Raw genomic sequence first — 23,291 nt, 5'->3', positions numbered from 1 at the left:
CAATTGACCCGATTTCACATAGGGAACAATGTTAAATGGCCCACAGACCCCAAATACCCACCCTGAAGTGTGAAATGCCCCCCCCCCCAATTGTTAACACCACCCCACAATCAACGTCAACCTGAAGCGTGGCGAGCGGCGGCGGTACGCGTCCTCCGACCTTTTCATACCCCCACTATCCACGTCGGCGTGGAGTTGACAATAGAAAGTGTGGCGAGCGCAGCGAGCCACCGAGCCCAAAGCGTGGCGAGCGCACGCGGATACCTTCACAGCTATACGCATCCCCTTGCGGGCTTCACGGGTATCCGCGTCCCCTCGCGGGGCTCGCTGTGCTTGCCACGCTTCGGGCTCAGTGGCTCGCTGCGCTCGCCACACTTTCTATTATCAACTCCACGCCGACGTGGATAGTGGGGGTATGAAAAGGTCGGAGGACACGTACCGCCGCCCCTCGCGGGCTCGCTGCGCTCGCCACGCTTCGGGTTCACGTTGATCGTGGGGTGGCGTTAACAATTGGGGGGGCCATTTCACACTTCAGGATGGCTATTTCAGGGTGGGCCATTTAACATTGTTCCCTATGTGAAATCGGGTCAATTGGGCCATTTAACATTGTTCCCTATGTAAAATCGATAATCGCGTCGGTCGCATCGTATGCGATTTTTTGGCCGCATGCGATGCGACCGACGTGATTTGCATTTTACCATGCATTTCTATGTAAAATCGCGGACATCGCATTGGTCGCATCGCATGCCATTATAATGGCATGCGATGTACATGCGATGCCCGCGATGGGCGCCGTTCTAGGAAACAAGTACCCAAAGAACATTTATACATTTTGGTACTTGTTTCCTAGCACGGTGCCCATCGCATCGTATACCATAAGCCTTTCAATGGTATGCGATGCGACGCGATGGCACCCGATGTTATACAATTTAAAATTGTATACCATTGTATATGGCATACAATGCGATTGTATACGATTTTAAATTGTATAAGCACCCTAATGGGTGCGTTCAATGTTAAATGGACCCGCTATAAGATTATTAATTGTATAAGCACCGTAATGGGTGCTTACAATGTTAAAAGCACCCCCAGGACACCCCCACTATTAACGCCAACCCGAAACGTGGCGAGCGCAGCGAGCCCGTGAGGGGCGGCGGTATGCATCCTCTGACCTTTTCATACCCCCACCATCCACGTCGGCGTGGAGTTGATTTTAGATAGTGTGGCGAGCGCAGTGAGTCACCGAGCCCGAAGCGTGGCGAACGGACGCGGAATACATGTAAAGTAATACAATAATAATAAAATAACAATAATAATAAATATTAATCAGTTTTAATCACTGAGCGATTTTTGCCTGTTTTAGTGATTTTCCCAGGGGTGGACGACTTTCCAAAACCATCCACCCTGTTGCTCATTTGCTGGTAATACCAGAAGATGAGTGGCAGGGCCAGCGATGATGTGGATACGTGCATCAGCGCTCACTGCTCATTGCTGGACAGCTTTTGAGCTGAAAGTAGCTCAAAAGACAAAACTGAGCTACTTGCAGCTCAAAGTTGCCCAGTGTGTATGGACTTTTATATGTGAAAAAAAAATTGTTTGCAGTATTAAATGACTTTTTAAACACAAAAAAACACATATGGTTTATTTCACAGTTGCAATAACTGAGACACAGTTATTATCAGTGTATTTGCAGTGACCACAAACAACTTTTACAATTACACCAGTCACAAATGCAGCCTCCTGATGGCTAAGGAGTGAAAACAATCACAAACTGAGTAAATGATGACACACACTGTGTAAATTCAGCTAGTTTACCACAGATCACTCAGCTATGCACCATTGATGTGTGCTGAGCGATCTGTGCGAGAACACTGGCGATCTGACTGGATTTTCACTGCATGCAGTCAAGATCTAGTCAGGTGATGGGGGCATACACACTGAGCGATCTGTACTTAATTTCAAAGCGGTCTAACCAGATTGCTTAGAAAAAGGGGTGAAATTGCCTTGTGCGCATTTATGATACAAAATAAGAGCCATAGAGAAGAAAAAAACCCAGTATGAATAACTTACCCCATCCAATCATCAGATATATTGTAAAATGTCTGTTAGGAGAAAATATGACCACAAGAAGTGTGTGCAGGTAAAGTCCTTCAACCAATAACCAGTAGAAATTTGCCGTTACACAGTAATGAACAAATACTAAAATAATCTTACACCCAACCTGTAATAAAACAAAAGTACATTGCTTAGTAACATTACGTTATATCGGTTTTAAATGCGGCAACAGAAAACAATGAGCTATATCATTTCTATGTATTCTATGTATAATTTATTTATTTTTTGGTAAATATACTGATTAGATTTTAGCATGTAAGTAACAATTACACCACATATGAAAAAACTAATTATTACAACCAACATAATTGCAAATAGTACAAATAATAAGACATATGTATTATTTTTTATTCACAAAGTATAGATGTCTTTAAAGCTTCCTCCAAGTGTGTTAAATATATAAAAGAAAACAAGTGCATATCGTCTTTTCCCATCCGCATGGTAGTGTTTACAGGTCTTTGTCGAGACACATTAACAAATACCTGTGAGCAGGGCAGCCATCCGTGGGGGGGTGGGGGTGGGGGGGGGGGTGTTCGGTGTCTCCAGTCCTGGGCCCAGGCTGAAAGGGGACCAGAACTGGAGTCTATAAAGTTTAATTTGTCGTATACAAAGTTCACATTTACAGACAGATACAGGTCTTACTAGTGGCAGTTTTTACCTTTGGGTAGCAGGGAAGTTCGACCTGCCAGTCACCCAAGGCAGTCCCATTGGGAGGTGCCTCTATGTGGGCTGCTGCATGGGATGGGCAAGAGCCGCCGCTGGGTTTTAACATGGCATGCCGGGTGTTTGAGAGAGGGGAGGAGGCCCTGCCTATTTTTTCAGTGCTGGGCCCCAAAATTACTTATGGCAGCCCTGCATGTGAGGCTGAAAGGTAGTCACCTCTTAGTTACCACTTTGGAGCCCAGAACTCTGATCATATCATGGATAATGGAAGGAGAGAGGCTGCAGATGAAAACAGAGGTAGCAGGCTGGTGTTAAAGCTTGCTTCTTTTTAATGTAACTGTGCTCACTGCTTCCAAAGTCTAGTAGGCAGACTTGTACGTGCTTATTACGAGAAGCAGATGTATTGTTTTTAAAGATGGGTTGTTGATGGTATACTTGTGCAACTTTTATTAAATAAAGATTTAATGGACTAGATGGGCTTTTTATATTTTTATTCTTCATGCAAAATGCTTGGGGGAAGATTCAGAAGCCATCCCTACATCAGAGGAAGAAAAAAAAGTTTGGTCAATAAAGAATGAGGGTACTCTTTACCTAGAACGGCGCCCATCGCGACCATCGCGACCATCGTATGCACTAAAAAACGGGTGCGATGCGATGCCCGCGATTTCCCATAGGGATCAATGTTAAAAGTCAGATTGGACGCGATTTTAGTGTTCAATGCCTCAATGCCCGCGATTTTTCCATAGGAAACAATGTTAAATGGGCCACAGAGCCCAAATAGTCACCCTAAAGTCTGAAATGGCCCCACAATTGTTAACGCCACCCCACGATCAACGTCAACCCGAAGCGTGGCGAGCGCAGCGGTATGCGTCCTACGACCTTTTCATACCCCCACTATCCACGTCGGCGTGTAGTAGAGAATAGAATAGTGTGGCGAGCCACCGAGCCCGAAGCGTGGCGAGCGCAGCGCGCCCCGCGAGGGGACGCGGATACCTTCACAGGTAAATGCGTCCCTTCGCGGGCTTCACAGGTATCCGCGTCCCCTCGCGGGGCTCGCTGCGCTCGCCATGCTTCGGGCTCGGTGGCTCGCTGCGCTCGCCACACTATTCTATTCTCAACTCCACGCCGACGTGGATAGTGGGGGTATGAAAAGGTCGGAGGACGCGTACCGCTGCGCTCGCCACGCTTCGGGTTCACGTTGATCATGGGGTGGCGTTAAAAATTGTGGGGGCCATTTAGGACTTCAGGGGGACTATTAGGGCTCTGTGGCCCATTTAACATTGTTTCCTATGTAAAAATCGCGGCCATTGAGGCATTTAACACTAAAATCGCGTCCAATCTGACTTTTAACATTGATCCCTATGGGAAAATCGCGGGCATCGCGTCGCACCCGTTTTTTTATGTGCATACGATGCCCGCGATTTTTTGCCCGCGATGCCAATCACGGGCGCCGTTCTAGGTAAAGAGTACCAGAATGAGTTTCATAATGGAACGCTCTCTAACATCTAAATTTTAAATAAAAAAGACTGAATGTATAGAAAATAAGAAACACGGCACTGCACATCAGCAAACTTTCAATAGTAAAATAATTCTGAAGTGTCAGTAATAGCCTCTGGCTTTTTTATAACGAAGATACCAATTAATAAACTAGAGAGAACTTGTCAATTATGAACTGCAAAAAGGTGGCCCCATAGTTACTCTGTCTTTGCCCAAGAAGTGCACTTACTCATTCAGTAAACGCATTATTAAGTTGCATGTAATTACAGTAGCTTTGTAGGTCCATCATGGTGACTTAAGTCTGCTTTATCTATTCATTTAAATATTTTAAAATGTTTTCTAAAGTACTGTTCTGTTAGGGGCCTATTTTTCATTACATTTTTACAGTATATTCCCTAAAAACAGACACTTTAAGTTCTGGGGGTACCTTGGATCTCTGAGATGTACAATGGAGGGTTTGCAGCAGATATCTCCAATACCTGCTGCCATCCCTCTATTTTAATATGGAAATGCAGCCCATAAGTTTTCTGTGGGGCTACTTTTCCGCTGAATTTACCAAGCTCTGGAACTTGGCCCCAATAGTATAACACTGTCTCCAGGTAGTGTTATTATATAGTAGTCTATAGGGCACTTAGGAAAAGTGGTCTGGGGTAATGAGGGTGTACAGGTATATTGGATTTTGTTCCTCCTGGATGGGTCATGTTAGGTGGTATTGATTGTGCATATTGCATTTAAACCTCTGGAGTATAGTCGATTTAAACTAATAGTGTAATAATGCCTGGATACCTTCACAGGTAAACGCGTCCCTTCGCGGGCTTCACAGGTATCCGCGTCCGCGTCCCCTCGCGGGGCTCGCTGCGCTCGCCACGCTTCGGGCTCGCTGCGCTCGCCACACTATTCTATTCTCAACTCCACGCCGACGTGGATAGTGGGGGTATGAAAAGGTCGGAGGACGCGTACCGCCGCCCCTCGCGGGCTCGCTGCGCTCGCCACGCTTCGGGTTCACGTTGATCGTGAGGTGGCGTTAAAAATTGTGGGGGCCATTTAAGACTTCAGGGGGACTATTAGGGCTCTGTGGCCCATTTAACATTGTTTCCTATGTAAAAATCGCGGCCATTGAGGCATTTAACACTAAAATCGCGTCCAATCTGACTTTTAACATTGATCCCTATGGGAAAATCGCGGGCATCGCGTCGCACCCATTTTTTTATGTGCATACGATGCCCGCGATTTTTTGCCCGCGATGCCAATCACGGGCGCCGTTCTAGGTAAAGAGTACCAGAATGAGTTTCATAATGGAACGCTCTCTAACATCTAAATTTTAAATAAAAAAAGACTGAATGTATAGAAAATAAGAAACACGGCACTGCACATCAGCAAACTTTCAATAGTAAAATAATTCTGAAGTGTCAGTAATAGCCTCTGGCTTTTTTATAACGAAGATACCAATTAATAAACTAGAGAGAACTTGTCAATTATGAACTGCAAAAAGGTGGCCCCATAGTTTCTCTGTCTTTGCCCAAGAAGTGCACTTACTCATTCAGTAAACGCATTATTAAGTTGCATGTAATTACAGTAGCTTTGTAGGTCCATCATGGTGACTTAAGTCTGCTTTATCTATTCATTTAAATATTTTAAAATGTTTTCTAAAGTACTGTTCTGTTAGGGGCCTATTTTTCATTACATTTTTACAGTATATTCCCTGAAAACAGACACTTTAAGTTCTGGGGGTACCTTGGATCTCTGAGATGTACAATGGAGGGTTTGCAGCAGATATCTCCAATACCTGCTGCCATCCCTCTATTTTAATATGGAAATGCAGCCCATAAGTTTTCTGTAGGGCTACTTTTCCGCTGAATTTACCAAGCTCTGGAACTTGGCCCCAATAGTATAACACTGTCTCCAGGTAGTGTTATTATATAGTAGTCTATAGGGCACTTAGGAAAAGTGGTCTGGGGTAATGAGGGTGTACAGGTATATTGGATTTTGTTCCTCCTGGATGGGTCATGTTAGGTGGTATTGATTGTGCATATTGCATTTAAACCTCTGGAGTATAGTCGATTTAAACTAATAGTGTAATAATGCCTGGATAATGTTTATAGCTTTGCCCAACTGATGGACAATTATTTTATAAAGCTTCTGCATAGTGGAACAAAGACAATGTGAACAACCTTAAATCACATAGAAAAATAAAATCTAGTATCATCTATATTGTCACATGCAGGAATAGCATCAGCCTCTGTACTACTACGACAGGAATATGGAGAGCTAGTGATGTCACTGTGCTTTGGCTGGGGAAGGGGGCCCTGACAGATCCGGGCCGGGGGTACAGTATCCCCTGCATCCCGCACCCCTTAAACTGGCTATTTATGGGCTACTATATCACCTTCTTTCAGGGAGGGATTCTCCAGATCCCTCCCCATCAGACACCAGTGACCCATGACTTTATTGCATATGCTACTTTTTATATTGTACATTACAAGCATTTAATTAAACTGGTTGAAAACTAAATTGGTTACATAGTTACATAGTTAAATAGTAGTTAAGGCTGGATAAAGACTTGCGCCCATCAAGTTCAGCCTTCATTATTAAAGTGCATGATCTATTTGCTTCATTTCTTACATAACTGAAATCTGATTTAATTATATACAGATTTTAATTGTTAGTTGTACCCCTGGATGTTTTTGTCCAATAGATGATTGTCCAACCTTATTTTTTGTCTCCACTTTATTGTCTTCTCTTCTCCAGGAAGAGAATTCCACAATTTTACTTACTTCCCTGGCCGTAAATTTATTTTCTTTTAAGGGAACAAAATCTTTTTTCCTCTAGTCTAAACTGATGCCCACATGTCCTAGAGTCCTTCCTCAAAGCAAAGAGGGTGCCTGACAGTTCCTTATATTGGCCCCTATTTATACATGTTAAGCATGCCTCCCAATAAATGTTTCTTTTCTAACGTAAACAATCCCAAATTGTCCAAACTGTCCTCATAATACAATTTCTCCAACCCTTTTATTAGCTTTGTTGCTCTTCTTTGGACTTTTTCCAGTTCCATGATGTCTTTTTTGTAGTGAGTGGACCAGAATTGTGGTTCTGACCAATGCTTTATAAAGCGGCATAATTACCTATGCGTCCCTAGACACCATACCTCTTTTTATACAAGTTAGTATCCTATTAGCCTTTTTAGTAGCTGCGTACATTGAGCACTACACCCCAGTTTGTTGTGTATTTGAATTCCTAGATTCTTTTCCAGTTCTGATGTACCCAATGCCACCCCACTTATACGTGTTATAACTAGCACACTGGTTATGTCTTTCAAGATGCATAACCTTGCATTTATCCACAATGAACCTCATTTTCCACTTTTTTGACCACTCATCAAGTTTAATTAGATAGCTGTGAATCGTAGATAAATCCATGTCTGTTCTAATTACCCTGCGTAGTTTTGTGTCATCAGCAAAGATTGAGACATTACTGAGTATACCCACCCCAATATCATTAATGAATATGTTAAATAAAATAGGCCCTTGCACTGAACCCTGTGTCACTCCACTTAGTACAGTTATCATATTTGAAACTGTACCATTTACCAGGGGCGGATTGGGAAGTAAAACCAGCCTGGGAAATATCTTGAAGCAGCCCTAATGGGGAGGGGGGGGGGGGGGGAACGGAGCGGTTGTGCGTCATAGGCGCGCCTGATTTATGGGGGCATGGCCTAGAGAAAAGGGGGCGTGGCCTCATTGGGGGCATGGCTAGTGGTGCTCTGAGCTGCTGGCTATGTCCCCAGCCCCTCATGCTGCAGAATAGGTGCATGCACACAATGTCTATTCTGCAGCCTGTGGGGCTGGGGAGATAGAGACAGGGGGTGACAGGGGGTCTCCCAAGTGCCCCCCCCACCATGGGACACTGAGTATGGGCCACCTCCCTTAAACACATAACTTAATGCACCATAACAAGAGGGCCCTATTTTCTATCAAAAAACCTGTACGCCTTAAGCCACACAGTATCAGCCAATATTCACATTATGACACATGGAATGATCCAAAATTCACAAAATACCACACAGAATGAGTTAAAAAAATAACATTATGTAGCACCCTATGAGACAAAAATGACATTATGCCAAACAGTATGACCTAAAGTTCACATTATGCAACTGAATGACAAGACACAGGGTGAGAGGGGGTTGGTGCAGGGTGAGAGGGGTTGGTGATGAAGGGGGTAATGAGGGGTGAGAGTAGAGTGGCAGGGTGGAAGAGGATGCAGGGAGGGAGGGGTGACGCAGGGTGGCATAGAATGCTGGGAGGGGAGATGCAGGGTGGCTGAGGATGAAGGGAGGCCGGAGGTACGCAGGGTGGCTCAGGACGCAGAGTGTGAGGGTGGCACGGTGGCACAGGATGCAGGGTAGGAGGGGGAAAACAGAGTGGCAGAGGATACAGGGAGGGGAGTCACAAAGTGGTGGAGGATGCATGGAGGGTAGACGCAGAGTGGCATTGGTTGCATGGTGGCAGAGGATAGAGGGAGGGGGGAAGCAGGGTGGTGTAGAATGTGGGGTGACAGGGGAGACGCAGAGTGGCATAGGATGTGGGGTGGCGGAGGATTCAGATAGGGAGGGGGAAGCAGGGTGGGAGGGGGGTATGCAGGGTAGCGTATATGTATAGATAAATATATATAGATAGATATATACAGGGCTATTTTTCAGCAGGCTCCAGCAGGAACTGAGGCCCTTATTCTAGCTCACTCTTTCTGACAAAATATTTCTTAGATGGACAAAACCATGTGCACTGCAGGTGAGGCAGGTGTAAAACCCCACCCAAATCTAATTATCTCTGCACAAGTAACACCTGCCTCACCTGCAGTGCACATGGTTTTGTCCATCTAAGAAATATTTTGTCAAAAAGAGTGAACTAGAATAAGGGCCTCAGTTCCTGCTGGAGCCTACTGAAAAATAGCCCTGGATATATATATATATATATAGTCCGAGGGTATCCTCTGCAATTTATTGCAGGGGATGTCGGGCACTCGCCTTTCTAATTCAGACAGAAGACTGATTATAAAATCCAATTTTGGGTATTTTTATTTCATCCAAAAAATTTTCATTAGACAGTGGTCATTTTGTTTGTAAATCCATATATGCCCCGACGTTTCGGTCCATATAGCGGACCTTTATCAAGGAGCCTATAAATATATGGAGAAAAGCATTTTTAGAAACCTACAAACTAGGTCCAAAAATGCAATACAAAACACAATTTGTACATACAAAAAAACTTATAGTACAATACATTACTTGGTTATAAGAGGATTACAGCAATCAACGAAGCAGCAGGAGACCCATGGTGAGAGGAGCAGCAGCTACCTCACACTACCCGGGCCCGGCATTTATACCCTGCACATAACGCTAGTAAATGAGGACGCCGCCTCCTAAACAGCTGTAGCGAACTACCGGCAAAACCGGAAGTTCGGGAATCCGGAAGTGTCAGTTAGTGACACGCATAGATGGAACGCACAGACTTCCGGAGTTTCCGGCCGCTGTGACGTAACCATCGCGCGTTGCTGGGTTACAGGGACGCTATGACATAGCCACAGGAGGCACCAAGAGTAGCGTAACGATATAAAGGTTGCTAAGTGACATAGACGCTATGACAGAGCCCCAGCAAGCACCAATGATAGCGCAATTATGCCGGAGATGTGTGCGCCGCAATCTTCTTTTGAGCTACAGCAGCCTGAATAATTAGTCAACTGTTTGTTGAATAGATACACTAGGATATGCGGGAAATGTGTGGGTGAGCCGGGATCGTAAAGCCTGGCAATATAGGGCACAATGAGTGACTGCAGAATACTGCAGATGGAGTCACAAACATTATAGGGGTTTTAACATGATACATATAGTAAATACACTATTCTTGTGCCCAAACCTAACCAGGGTTTAAAATGGAATGTAATAATCGGATGTGCTTTTTATAAAGTATATGGTACTAAGATCTATTTTAATGCCATCAGAGTTATAGTCATCTAACAAATCTTTTAAAGATATAAGACTAGAGACTGTCTACCATATTCCTATTTATTTTCATAGTTATTGTTTTTATTATTTTTATTTATATATATTTTTATTATTTTTTGTTATTTTTTTAAATATTCTGGAAGAAAAAATGAAAAAAATGAAAAAAATGAAAAGAGTGGTCTATGAGAATTTCTAGCAATCGCTCAGAAGGTAAACTCGCTATATGCACACATGCATGAATGTCCATGTGAAGATGGGCACATACATATGTGTATATGCACGTGACCATCCCAGACGGGACACATGTAGATAAGGTGAAACGAGGTAATAAAGTGGGCTGAAGACACTATTGAGAGACTGCCTAAAAAACTGTGTATATTTTTGCCACTAATCAATTATGCCCAAGAGTGAAGAATTTTTCAAAAAAGTTTTCAAAAAAAGTTTTGTTACTTAAGAAAAATGTTCAGGGGATTGTTCTCGTTTAAGCCTCTGGGGGCCAATGTCCCGAGCTGAAAGATCCATCGGCTTTCTTTCTTCTTGAGCATCAGAGTTCGGTCACCTCCTCGAGGGGGTGGTGGAACCCAATCTATCAAACGACAGCGTAGAGTGGATATCTGGTGATTCGCTTGTAGAAAATGCCTAGGTATTGGCAATTCGGCTTTACCCGTCTCAAGAGCCACACGCACAGAATTGCGGTGGTTAGCCATGCGCTCCCTAAACTTACGGGTAGTCATCCCCACGTAAGCGAGACCGCACGGACAATTTAATAGATATATCACGTAGTCCATTTGGCAATGTAACCGGTGCTTGATTTTAATAGCTTTGCCCGAATGCGGGTGTGGAAATGTGGCACCTTGAGTCATACTGTTGCATGTTGTGCAACCAGTGCAGCGAAAGCACCCTGGTCTTTTCGTATGCAACCAGGTGGTATTTTCTTTGGTGGTTGGTGTGGCCATTGGTCTCATCAATATTTCCTTAAGGTTTGGGCCCTTCCTGAAGGCCATCATGGGCGGTCCGTATCTTTGTAATTTTAGAGTATTATCCGTTGCCAAAATGGGCCAGTGCTTTTTTATGCTCTTTTGAATGTTCTGTGAACCATGGTCATATGTGTTCACAAAGATCATTCTCTGTGATGTTTTTGGTCTTACTGAGGTGTCCATTGCCTGCTGGTCTTTGTTCATATTTCGTCGTGCTTTCAGAAGACATCTGTTGAGTGTAATTTTTGTGTATCCTCTCTCGAGAAATCTTGAGGTCATTTCTTGCAATTGCTCTTCAGTTTTAGAAGGTATGGTGTTATTTCTGATGACCCTCATGTATTGCGAAATAGGCAGGTTCTCTTTTAGGGCCGGGGGATGCTGGCTTTCCACTGATAATAGTGTGTTACGGTCTGTTGGTTTCCGAAACACACTTGTCTGCAATGCCCCATCAGTTAGAGTTACTGTGATGTCCAGGAAATTAATCTCTCTACTGTCAATTTGGTGCGTCAGTTGAATTGGATGTTCCAGAGCATTCAGATCTTGTACCATAGTAAGGAATTGATCTTCGGAGCCAGACCAAATTACAAAGATATCATCAATAAAGCGTTTGTAATATCTAATGTACTCTCCGTACTTTGTTAGTATATGGGTGCTCTCATAGTCGACCATATATAATCCTGCATACGCTGGGGCTAAATTTGAGCCCATGGCGGTACCCGACACCTGGACATAATATTTGTTGTTGTATAGAAAATGATTGCAACTCAAGATCAGGGCTGCCATATCACACAAAAAGGCAGTTGGTGGTACTTGGACAGATCTTTCGCTTAGTTTTTCTTTTAACACTCTAAGACCATCGGAGTGCGGGATCACGGTGTAAAGTGAGCTAACGTCCATAGTAGCAAGAAGTAGTCCACTTGATATTTCTACCTGTTGAAGTTTATCAATAAAATCGGCCGTGTCTCTGATGTAGGTCTCGCTGTTTGTGATTAAGGGTTGGAGGTAATGGTCAACAAATTTGGCAAGCGGCTGGAGGAGAGAAGATCTGGCGGAAATTATAGGCCTGCCCGGTGGTTGCGTATTAGATTTGTGAATTTTCGGCAACGTGTAAATTATTGGACAAACCGGATGTTGTACTGTCAAATAATCAAATTCTCCTTTTGTAAGCCATTTGGACGATAAACCAGACGCTAACAGATTATCGACTTGTTTTTTGAAGTCTGGAATTGGGTTATGTTTGACCCAATGATAGGTGTTGTTGTCTCCCAGCTGTCGGACAATCTCTTCGTGATATTGTTGCCAGTCCTGTACAACCACTGCACCTCCCTTGTCCGCAGGTCTTATTACTAAATTTGAGTTACGTTTTAGCTCATTCAGAGCTGTGCGTTCCTCGGGAGTTAAATTGTAATATTTTGGTTTGTCGGGTAAGTGTAGCGAATCCAGTTCCACCAGTCGTGCAAATGTTTTTATACTTGGGTTCCCTGAAGAAGGGTCAAAAGTTGAATTTGTTCGAAACTCTGATCTATTAGTTGGCATTATTGAATCGCCAAATTGTTCTCTCAGCCTAAGCTTCCTACTAAATTTAAAGATGTCTACATTGGTCTCGAACTTGTCGTGTGTAGTCGTGGGGACGAAAGACAAACCCCTTGAGAGGACAGACAACATTGCTGGTGTTAATGGTGTGCTGGACAAATTGTAGACTAGGTTTGAACTGGCTTTCGATTTCTTTTTCCCAGTACCTCCGCGACGAGGGTGTGGTCTACACCCCTTCCTCGTGGTTGCCTCTTTGGTTTTCTTGTATTGTCGGTCCCTTCGTCTAAAAAATCAGACTGTTGACTTGAGAATTCAGTGTCTGATGCTGAGGCTGAGGTTGATGAACCTTTATTAGAGTGATGCTGATATTGCTGACGTCGTGGTTTATATGGACGTTGGGTACGTCTGGGGTTTCCGCTGTTACCTCCCGAAAGCCATCGGTATACAGAGTGTGTTTGATAGTCTGTCGTAACAGCTGTAAGTTTACTTCTTTTAAAGGAAATCAAGTCATTCCTATAGGTATCAAGTTCTGTGGCAATTTTGTCCAGTAGGTTACATCCTTTATCATTTTTTATGGTGGTTAGATAAAGTGTGTTAAATTCGTCGATGTCCTTTTTTATTTTCTTTAATTCACCGCCGACCTCCTCCACCACCAAGAGCATTAAGTCAAATGAACATTTGTTCAGCACACCGCACCAGCGGCTGCAGAACGTAGGATTATTTCTCCCTATGGTGGGTACATTTGGTATTCTAAAGCCTCTTGGTATGAACTTCTTCCTATGATAATCTGATAAGAAGTGTCCATGCATTGTTAGGTCGATCTCGCGTTTTCTGAGCTTCAGTAGTCGTTGCGACAAATCGGTTGCAGATTCTGTTGGCAGAGTGTCAAAGTCGGACTGATCGAAGAGGACTTTGTCCGCGTCGTCATCCGTAAGGGATATTATCCCATGCTCCGCCTGTAGGAGCAGATTGTCGTTTAGGAAGCCCAAACCTCCAACAGCCATTTTGTTAATAGATTAATACTATTTGCTGATTAGAGAAGATTTGTGGGTATGGTAGTTCAGGTATATTTTTGCCGTTAATGTGGGATGTTCATTCCAGAAAAGAAATATTTTTATAGAGTAGCAGTTTTTAACTCCAGGTTTTATACTTCGATATCCAATTAGGGATTCCAATTTTGCAGTGTCAGGTTGAGCTGCTCAACTGCCAATCTGGGTGTCCAAGGGTGCGTGGGTGACCGGTCAAAGGGGAACAATACACAACATGCAACAGTATGACTCAAGGTGCCACATTTCCACACCCGCATTCGGGCAAAGCTATTAAAATCAAGCACCGGTTACATTGCCAAATGGACTACGTGATATATCTATTAAATTGTCCGTGCGGTCTCGCTTACGTGGGGATGACTACCCGTAAGTTTAGGGAGCGCATGGCTAACCACCGCAATTCTGTGCGTGTGGCTCTTGAGACGGGTAAAGCCGAATTGCCAATACCTAGGCATTTTCTACAAGCGAATCACCAGATATCCACTCTACGCTGTCGTTTGATAGATTGGGTTCCACCACCCCCTCGAGGAGGTGACCGAACTCTGATGCTCAAGAAGAAAGAAAGCCGATGGATCTTTCAGCTCGGGACATTGGCCCCCAGAGGCTTAAACGAGAACAATCCCCTGAACATTTTTCTTAAGTAACAAAACTTTTTTTGAAAACTTTTTTGAAAAATTCTTCACTCTTGGGCATAATTGATTAGTGGCAAAAATATACACAGTTTTTTAGGCAGTCTCTCAATAGTGTCTTCAGCCCACTTTATTACCTCGTTTCACCTTATCTACATGTGTCCCGTCTGGGATGGTCACGTGCATATACACATATGTATGTGCCCATCTTCACATGGACATTCATGCATGTGTGCATATAGCGAGTTTACCTTCTGAGCGATTGCTAGAAATTCTCATAGACCACTCTTTTCATTTTTTTCATTTTTTTCATTTTTTCTTCCAGAATATTTAAAAAAATAACAAAAAATAATAAAAATATATATAAATAAAAATAATAAAAACAATAACTATGAAAATAAATAGGAATATGGTAGACAGTCTCTAGTCTTATATCTTTAAAAGATTTGTTAGATGACTATAACTCTGATGGCATTAAAATAGATCTTAGTACCATATACTTTATAAAAAGCACATCCGATTATTACATTCCATTTTAAACCCTGGTTAGGTTTGGGCACAAGAATAGTGTATTTACTATATGTATCATGTTAAAACCCCTATAATGTTTGTGACTCCATCTGCAGTATTCTGCAGTCACTCATTGTGCCCTATATTGCCAGGCTTTACGATCCCGGCTCACCCACACATTTCCCGCATATCCTAGTGTATCTATTCAACAAACAGTTGACTAATTATTCAGGCTGCTGTAGCTCAAAAGAAGATTGCGGCGCACACATCTCCGGCATAATTGCGCTATCATTGGTGCTTGCTGGGGCTCTGTCATAGCGTCTATGTCACTTAGCAACCTTTATATCGTTACGCTACTCTTGGTGCCTCCTGTGGCTATGTCATAGCGTCCCTGTAACCCAGCAACGCGCGATGGTTACGTCACAGCGGCCGGAAACTCCGGAAGTCTGTGCGTTCCATCTATGCGTGTCACTAACTGACACTTCCGGATTCCCGAACTTCCGGTTTTGCCGGTAGTTCGCTACAGCTGTTTAGGAGGCGGCGTCCTCATTTACTAGCGTTATGTGCAGGGTATAAATGCCGGGCCCGGGTAGTGTGAGGTAGCTGCTGCTCCTCTCACCATGGGCCTCCTGCTGCTTCGTTGATTGCTGTAATCCTCTTATAACCAAGTAATGTATTGTACTATAAGTTTTTTTGTATGTACAAATTGTGTTTTGTATTGCATTTTTGGACCTAGTTTGTAGGTTTCTAAAAATGCTTTTCTCCATATATTTATAGGCTCCTTGATAAAGGTCCGCTATATGGACCGAAACGTCGGGGCATATATGGATTTACAAACAAAATGACCACTGTCTAATGAAAATTTTTTGGATGAAATAAAAATACCCAAAATTGGATTTTATAATCAGTCTTCTGTCTGAATTAGAAAGGCGAGTGCCCGACATCCCCTGCAATAAATTGCAGAGGATACCCTCGGACTATAATTGGGGTTGTGTGTCAAAACACATTCCCCTTGTCTGGCACCCCAGATTGTTGCACTAAGATATAGTGCGAGTGCGGTCTTACCCTCGAACTATATATATATATATATATATATATATATATATATATAGAGTGTAGGTAGATTGGCGGCACTCGCGGCGTCAGGAAATGAAGACACGCTACAACAAGTTGAAGCTTAAACAATCACCAACCAGGGGCGAGTGCCGATACCAGGACTCTCTCTATATATTTATATATATATATATATATATATATATATATATGTGTGTGTGTATATATATATATTTCACTGAGGCCACAAATTATTATTTCTGCCAGTGTCATGTTTACCCTCCTGTGGCCGCCCTCAGAGTCAGACCGTCACCTGCTGGCTGCTGTTTAATATGTTGTGCACTGCTGGCTGACAGGCTGCCTGCTCCTGCCGCCCATTGGATCCAGCCCAGCGTGCAAATCATTCCTGCGCGCTGCTGCTGGGATGTCACGCGGCACAGCCACCCTTCGTCCGGACCATGGGAGTAGCTGTGTGCGCCCGCGCACCAGCCGTCCCGCGGCCATTTTAACTATGGAAGAACCTGAGGCTGGCCATGGCCATCTTTAATTAGTGCATGGTGCCGAGGCCCAGCACGGAGATGCCGAGGCCCAGTTAGCGAGGGTAGGAGGCCGTTTCTGCTAAAAAATGTGCCAGCCCAGTTTCCCGGCAGGGCCAATCCGCCTCTGCCATTTACAACAACTCTCAGTTCTCTATTCCACAGCCGGTTTCCTACCCATCTACAAATTTTTACCTTAAGGCCCAGTTCCTCCAATTTATTTATTGTGACAGGAGGCTGTGTGACAAGGGGCTGCTGTGACAAGTAATGAGTAGAAATGAATGTTATTGAGGTTAATAATACTGTAGAATAAAAAAATAATTTTAGTTGTTTCTCTGATTTAAAAATAAAAAAAAGATTCAAAACCAGATCCAAAACATAAACCCAAAAGGGTGGTTTTGGGAAAACCAATCCAGATCCAAAACACAAAAGGGAGATCCAGATCCAAAACATGAAAAGTGTCCAGTGCACATCTGTAGATAGTATACAAACTTTGTTTCATGTTTTGTGTTCACACATGGATCCTGTCTTCAAGATACCTTTTTGAAATATGAAAATATTCCAAAAATACGGAATAATCCGTTATCCAAAATGCTTCTGATCCCGAGCATTTTAGATATTCAAACTGTATCCGTTTAGTAGCAGTCTGGGTACTTATGTAGTATCTGGGCGTCCGATTTAGAAATCGGATCGCATCGCATCGCATGCGACCAAATCGTATGCGATGCGATGGTCAAGATTTTTCCATAGGATTCAATGTTAAAATGGTCTGAGTCCATTTTAACATAGAATTCAATGGGAAAAAGGTGTCCTTTTCCTTTCCGCACTATCCAAGTGGGCACGGAGTTGGATATAAACCTGTGGCGAGCGTAGCGAGCCACCGAGCCCGAAGCGTGGCGAGCGTAGCGAGCCCCGCGAGGGGACACAGAATACTTTTTAAGAAATATGCGTTCGCTCGCCACGCTTCGGGTCGCCACGCTATATAAAATCAACTCTATGCCCACTTGGATAGTGGGGAAATGAACAGGACCTTCTTAACATTGAATCCTATGCAAAATCGCATCGAATCGCATCTGATTGTATGCCTTAAGGTAAGGCATACAATCACAAAATCGGACGCCCAGATACTACATAAGTACCGCAGTCTGTTCATAGTGTCTATTGGTAGTCAAGGTTTATCTTTTAAAAAAATGAGAAAAAGAAGATTAATCAGTGACATTACAATGACAACCATAATGGTTTTGCTGACCATCCATCTTGCATCCTAGCACATGATGTAATAACATGGTAGACAGTTTACTAACCAGAGATTCTGGACAGGGGTAAGTACTTGAGTAGAGAAAATCATCCTTCACTAATACTGAGATAGCTTTCAAAATGAAAGAAAGGAACAAATTCAGATGGATGTAATTCCTTGTACAGTGAAGCTTTCTAGAAAAAAAAAGAGGGAAAAAAAATCAAACACACAAAGTCAAAAGTCCTAGGTTCCCCCTCATTAAACATATTTCAAGGACTGTGTGGAATGGATGCCCTGAAATGATATGTCTAGTTTGAAGCAAGGATTCAGTATATAGTATCAAGCTTTTAAAAAAAAGAATTGTTATCTGACTAGATTCACTATTAAAACTAAAACTGACCATCAGCAAACTAACAGCGTTTAAGACAGATGTTTATATATTTCTTAAAGTTATCACCTTTTGAAATAAGTACCTGTTTACACTACCTGTAGCCAGGATCCGATCTACCGTTAGGCAGCTTTAGGGCTCCAGAATGTTGGTGGCAACCCAGAGACTCACTATCACAAAAATAAGGATGACTCTTGTTGAACTTCATGCAAATAGCAGGTGTTAACCTTCTAAGACCCCACCTTCACACTTTTACCTGAGGTTCTGGAAAGTAGGTATCGGTGTGTGTGTGGGTGGTTTGTGCAATATGCTGAAGTTTGGCCTAGGGTGATAAAAAACCTTGCACCAGCCCTGCCTGTAGCAGCTTCAAGTACAGATCATGTAATTAATTATATCTCTGTGGAAGGCTTGTAGTCCACTCTATAGTAAATTGCATATCAGCTTTAACTCAGTTACATTTGTTTGTTTTTGAACATACTGTATATTACATGTTCCAGGTGCTTCTGCAATATCTCATTAGTTTTAGTCTGGACACTGATTAGGACAGTCCAATTCACTTCAAAATGAAAATTTTTATGTAAACTGGATCATATCATTGTCTTGTTGCAGACGTTAAGTTTGCTTCACTTCAGTTCATGTTTCTGTAAAATCCTGTGGCACAGATTAAAATTCATACTTTCTACAGTGTTTGTGAGTGAGAAAACTTTGACCATGACAGAACCATCACCATGCTTTATGGACGTATGAAGTTATTATAAAGTAATGTATTATTAGCTTTTAGTGTTACATTTTCATACCCAATTTCAATTGAGCTTCCCCAGCCAGTGGCGTAGTGAGGGCGGAGCTGGCAGAGCACGAGCTCTGGGCGCTGAGAGTTAATAGGGCTGGAGCCATGCACCGCAAAAGGCACCTGTGCCACCCGCCCACATTCTCTGTGTGCCGCTGTGGTCCCGCTGCCACCTGCTCTGTGTGCTGCCGACGCACGCTGTCTCTGTGTCCTGACTCCTGTGCCGCCCGGCCATGGCTCACAATATCGGCTGTGTGAGCCACGGGCGGGTGGTGCAGGAGTCAGGACACACACTCCCTAAAGCATGGGTCTTCAACCCGTGGCCCTGCTAATGCAGCAACATGATGTAGTCCCTGGGACCATGAGGTTGCCGGCAGCCAGGGGCGGGCTGGGCAGGGGGGCAGAGTGCCATGTGCCCGCCGGGCCGCTCAATCGTTTTGTGCACGGCCACCTTGCTCTGAGGCTGCTGCTGCAGCCACGGCTGACCAGTATGGTTTCTGGTCTCCAGAAACATGGCCGCCGGCATCCTGCACTGAGGACATGCCAGGTGCAGGAGGCTGCTACAGAGCGTGCATGGCCCGGGTCATATTACAGTGCAGCAGAATATCAGATGGTAGCAGGCTGCCAGCCCAGCGGTAAGGACCCTTTTTTGCACACTGAGGCAGCCTGCCCGCCCCGGAGTAGTGGCTGAATGAAGTCACCACCCGGGGAAGGTGGTGTCGGACTAGTGAGACTGCGGAGGGCAGGGAGAGGGGTGTTTATATATACATATGGAGCCGCACTAATGTATTAATGAGGGTAGTTGGTGTTTGTAATTGTGTATAGAGCCGTTTTGTTGGGGAGGGGGGATGGTGGTGTTATATATATGTATGGATTTGAATGAGGTGTGTCGATGTATATATGATTTGATTGATATAAGAGAGGTAGTGTATGTATGTATGTATGTATGTATGTATGTATGAGAGCAGCAGTGTATGTATGTATGTATGTATGTGAGTGCCATGTATGAAAGTGATGGTGTATGTATGAGAGTGCTGGTATATGTATATATGATAGTGGTCCTGTATGTATGTGAGAGGTGGTGCATGTATATATGTAGATGCGAGGTGGCGGATGGACTGACACTCATGGGCCTGTCCTTTGTGCATGCCCCCCAGGCTAAACTTTGCCAGCCAGCCCCTGCCGGCAGCCCAGCACGTGTTAGGAGACCCGCCGCTGCGGCTGTGATTACAGGGACCTGGCAGCTGTCACAGGAGCAGGGACCCAGTGGCTGTCAGCACATGTGAGGAGAGCCTTTGCTGCGGCTACAGGAGAAGGAGAGAACGACACTGGTGAGAATTAAACTTACATCCTCTCCTCCTCGCCACTTCGCCTGTCACATCACCTCCTCGCTCTCAGTCACCTTAACTGCCATCACCTCACCCTGTCACCGTACCCCCTCTCACCATGCCCCCTTTCACCTTACACCCTCTCTCTCCCCATCAAAGGTGGCGGCCTGCTACAAATTGGGGGAAGTGGGGTGCGAAACTTTCCCTTGTTCTGGGCATTGGGACACGTAGCTACACCGCTGTCCCCAGCAGCTCCCCTGGAGGGCTCACTTATGATTTGGCACGTGATGTACCATTTTTTATATATGTTAAATCACATATGATTTATTGTATGTAATAGATCTCTCTAGGAGATGGTGGGAGAAGTCAAGTGAAATCGTATGCAATGCATCGCAGGTGCTGAAAAGCACCTATGATGTACCGCTGATGAGTCCGATTCTTATTTTTTGCCCGTCTGACCACTGACTCCGATCCAATTCGCAAAAGGAATGTGGATCAGATGTCATACACATGCGATTTGGGTCACTTTCACTCGATTTCTCAGCCCGACCCCTCGAAAACGATAGAAAGATTTTTAAAGTGGCAATCGTTTACATGGGTGGTAACCAGGTTGGTTTTGCTGTGTGTGTGTATATATATATATATATATATATATATATATATATATATATATAACATGGGAAGAAGGCGGCACTCTCACAGGCTTGGTTCAAAGATTAAAAGTCCTTTATTGCAGCGGTCCTACGCCGTTACGGAGTTACCTCCGTCATCAGGGACACAATGGCATGCACAGAATTCAAACAATAAATACAGCAAAGAAAACAATTATCCCACCCCCCATGTCACACCCGATTGGCTACACACTCACCCTCCCCCGTCAGCATCCCGCCGCACACCTGTCAGCCCATGCCGCGATCAGCCCGCAGTAACACACCGGGCGGGGAGCACGTCACTCTCACTGACCTGCTCTTCCGCACCACGTGACCGGACAGGCCGCATCACGCCATTGGACAATCCACATGCGCGTCATCAGTGCTAGATGGAGACTGGACAGGCACAGTGTATGACCTAATCGGTTTCTATGGAAACAATAAACAAACATAAGTAAACCACATAAAATAACGATCATCAGCGATCGACAGTATAAAATGAATAAAATATGGTAATAACATTTGCACAACAATACATTCAATGTGAAAATATCCCTAATCTTATAGGATTTGGCATCTAATGCAAATATTTACGTATAATATAAGCCAGCATAATGGTGAGGCAATGGCTAAACGACATAAATACATTAATTAAGTATATTCCTCAAATGTTACAAACACAGGCATACAATACAGCAAGGTGGAAACTAAATGAAACACTGGAGCCCCAGAGTCTCATTCAGCCCACCAGGGGACATTGTCCCCAGAGAGAAAATCCAACGGCTCTCCCTCTGGAGTAGAATTTTATTCCTATTCCCCCCTCTGATAGATAATGGCACATGATCAATGATCATAGTGCGTATGGAAGCTACACTATGTTTAAATAGTAGACAGTGGCGGGCCACGGGTTGATCACTGTGTCCACTAGATTGGGCTTGATGAATGGAAGACCTATGTAGGGCCATGCGCTCCTTGAATGTGCGCTGAGTTTTCCCCACATAGGTCAAACCACACGGGCAGGTCAAGGTATAAATAACATAAGATGAAGAACAGGTGAGGGGAAACTTAATATAGATTTTATAACCTTTATGAGGGTGTGTAAAAAAGCTCCCCACCGCCATTGACCTGCACGTGGTGCACCCGAGGCACCGAAAGCATCCATTTTTTCTGGACAAAAAATGCTGACCAGGATTTTTCTTATCCCAACCCGTGATGTCATATTTGACAATTCTATCCTTGATGCTACTCCCCCTGGTGTAACTGGGGAGCACCCTGGAATTATGTAAAAGTGGTAGGTCACCATCAGTTGAGAGCATTGGCCATAACTGCTTGACCTTTTTGGTTTTATGCTCTGAACCCATGGAATATCGATTGACCCAGGGAACACGTTTTAACATGTTATCAGCTGGCGGCTCTGAATTGGATTTCAAAAGTTGTTCACGGGGCATAGCTAAAACTTTTTCTTTCAAAATGTTTAATTCACATCTAGAATACCCTCTTGTTACAAATTTTTCCACCATGGCTTGTAGTGCAATGGGGACCTCCTCGGGGTTCGATGTTATCCTTTTAACCCGTAATAACTGTGAATAAGGGAGCCCTTTACGGAGGGGGGTAGGATGGAAACTTTCATTTCTTAACAATGTATTTCTGTCGGTCGCCTTCACGAACAGAGAAGTACTGATTACAGCATCCCTCTTCGATATGGCGACATCCAGAAATTGTACATTATCAGTATTCATGGTGTAAGTGAACCCGACCACACTGCCACTGTGGGCGTGGTCCACAAACACCTGCTCCAAACTTTCTTTATCTTGATTCCAAAAGATCAAGAGATCGTCAATGTAACGTTTATACAACAACACTTCAGATCTCAAAATGCCGCCCCTAAAAAGCATGTTCTGTTTAACGTGATGCATGAATGCGTTGGCATATGCCGGGGCCACTGCTGACCCCATGGCACAGCCTGCCACCTGTAAATAAAATTTACCTTCAAAGAGGAAATAATTCCTTGTTAGTACAAAAGTCAACAAAATCATGAAAAACTCAATGGGGGGACCCATGTATTCTGTGTCACTAGAAATCAGCGACCGCACCGCCTTCACACCTGCATCATGAGGGATACAGGTGTAGAGGCTGGTAACGTCCGCCGTACACATGACACAATCCTTATCCAGTACATTTAATCTTGAAAGATTATCAAGGATAGATAAAAGGGCAGTGGTATCTCTTAAATAAGACTTTAATCTCTGGACACAAGGATTCAAAATTGTGTCCAGATACACAGCCACCGGGTGCATCAAGGACCCCCTGGACAAGATAATAGGTCGTCCTGGAGGATGCA

General features: G+C 43.9%; 1 protein-coding gene across 1 annotated transcript in view; it reads right to left on the bottom strand.

Annotated features, from left to right (window-relative positions):
• The window catches only part of VIPR2 (vasoactive intestinal peptide receptor 2), a 117,469-nt gene that overhangs the window by 25,719 nt on the left and 68,459 nt on the right, over nucleotides 1-23,291 (bottom strand). Inside the window, exons 6-7 of the mRNA XM_083188992.1 lie at nucleotides 17,865-17,991; nucleotides 2,071-2,221 (exon numbers count right to left, since the gene is read on the bottom strand). Coding sequence (XP_083045118.1) covers nucleotides 2,071-2,221; nucleotides 17,865-17,991 — 278 coding nt within the window. The remainder of the gene's footprint in view (nucleotides 1-2,070; nucleotides 2,222-17,864; nucleotides 17,992-23,291) is intronic.

The sequence above is a fragment of the Crinia signifera genome, chromosome 5, assembly GCF_055691185.1.
Source record: "Crinia signifera chromosome 5, ASM5569118v1, whole genome shotgun sequence".
In the NCBI taxonomy this organism is placed as follows: Eukaryota; Metazoa; Chordata; class Amphibia; order Anura; family Myobatrachidae; genus Crinia; species Crinia signifera.
This window is presented reverse-complemented; position numbering and strand designations above follow the sequence as displayed.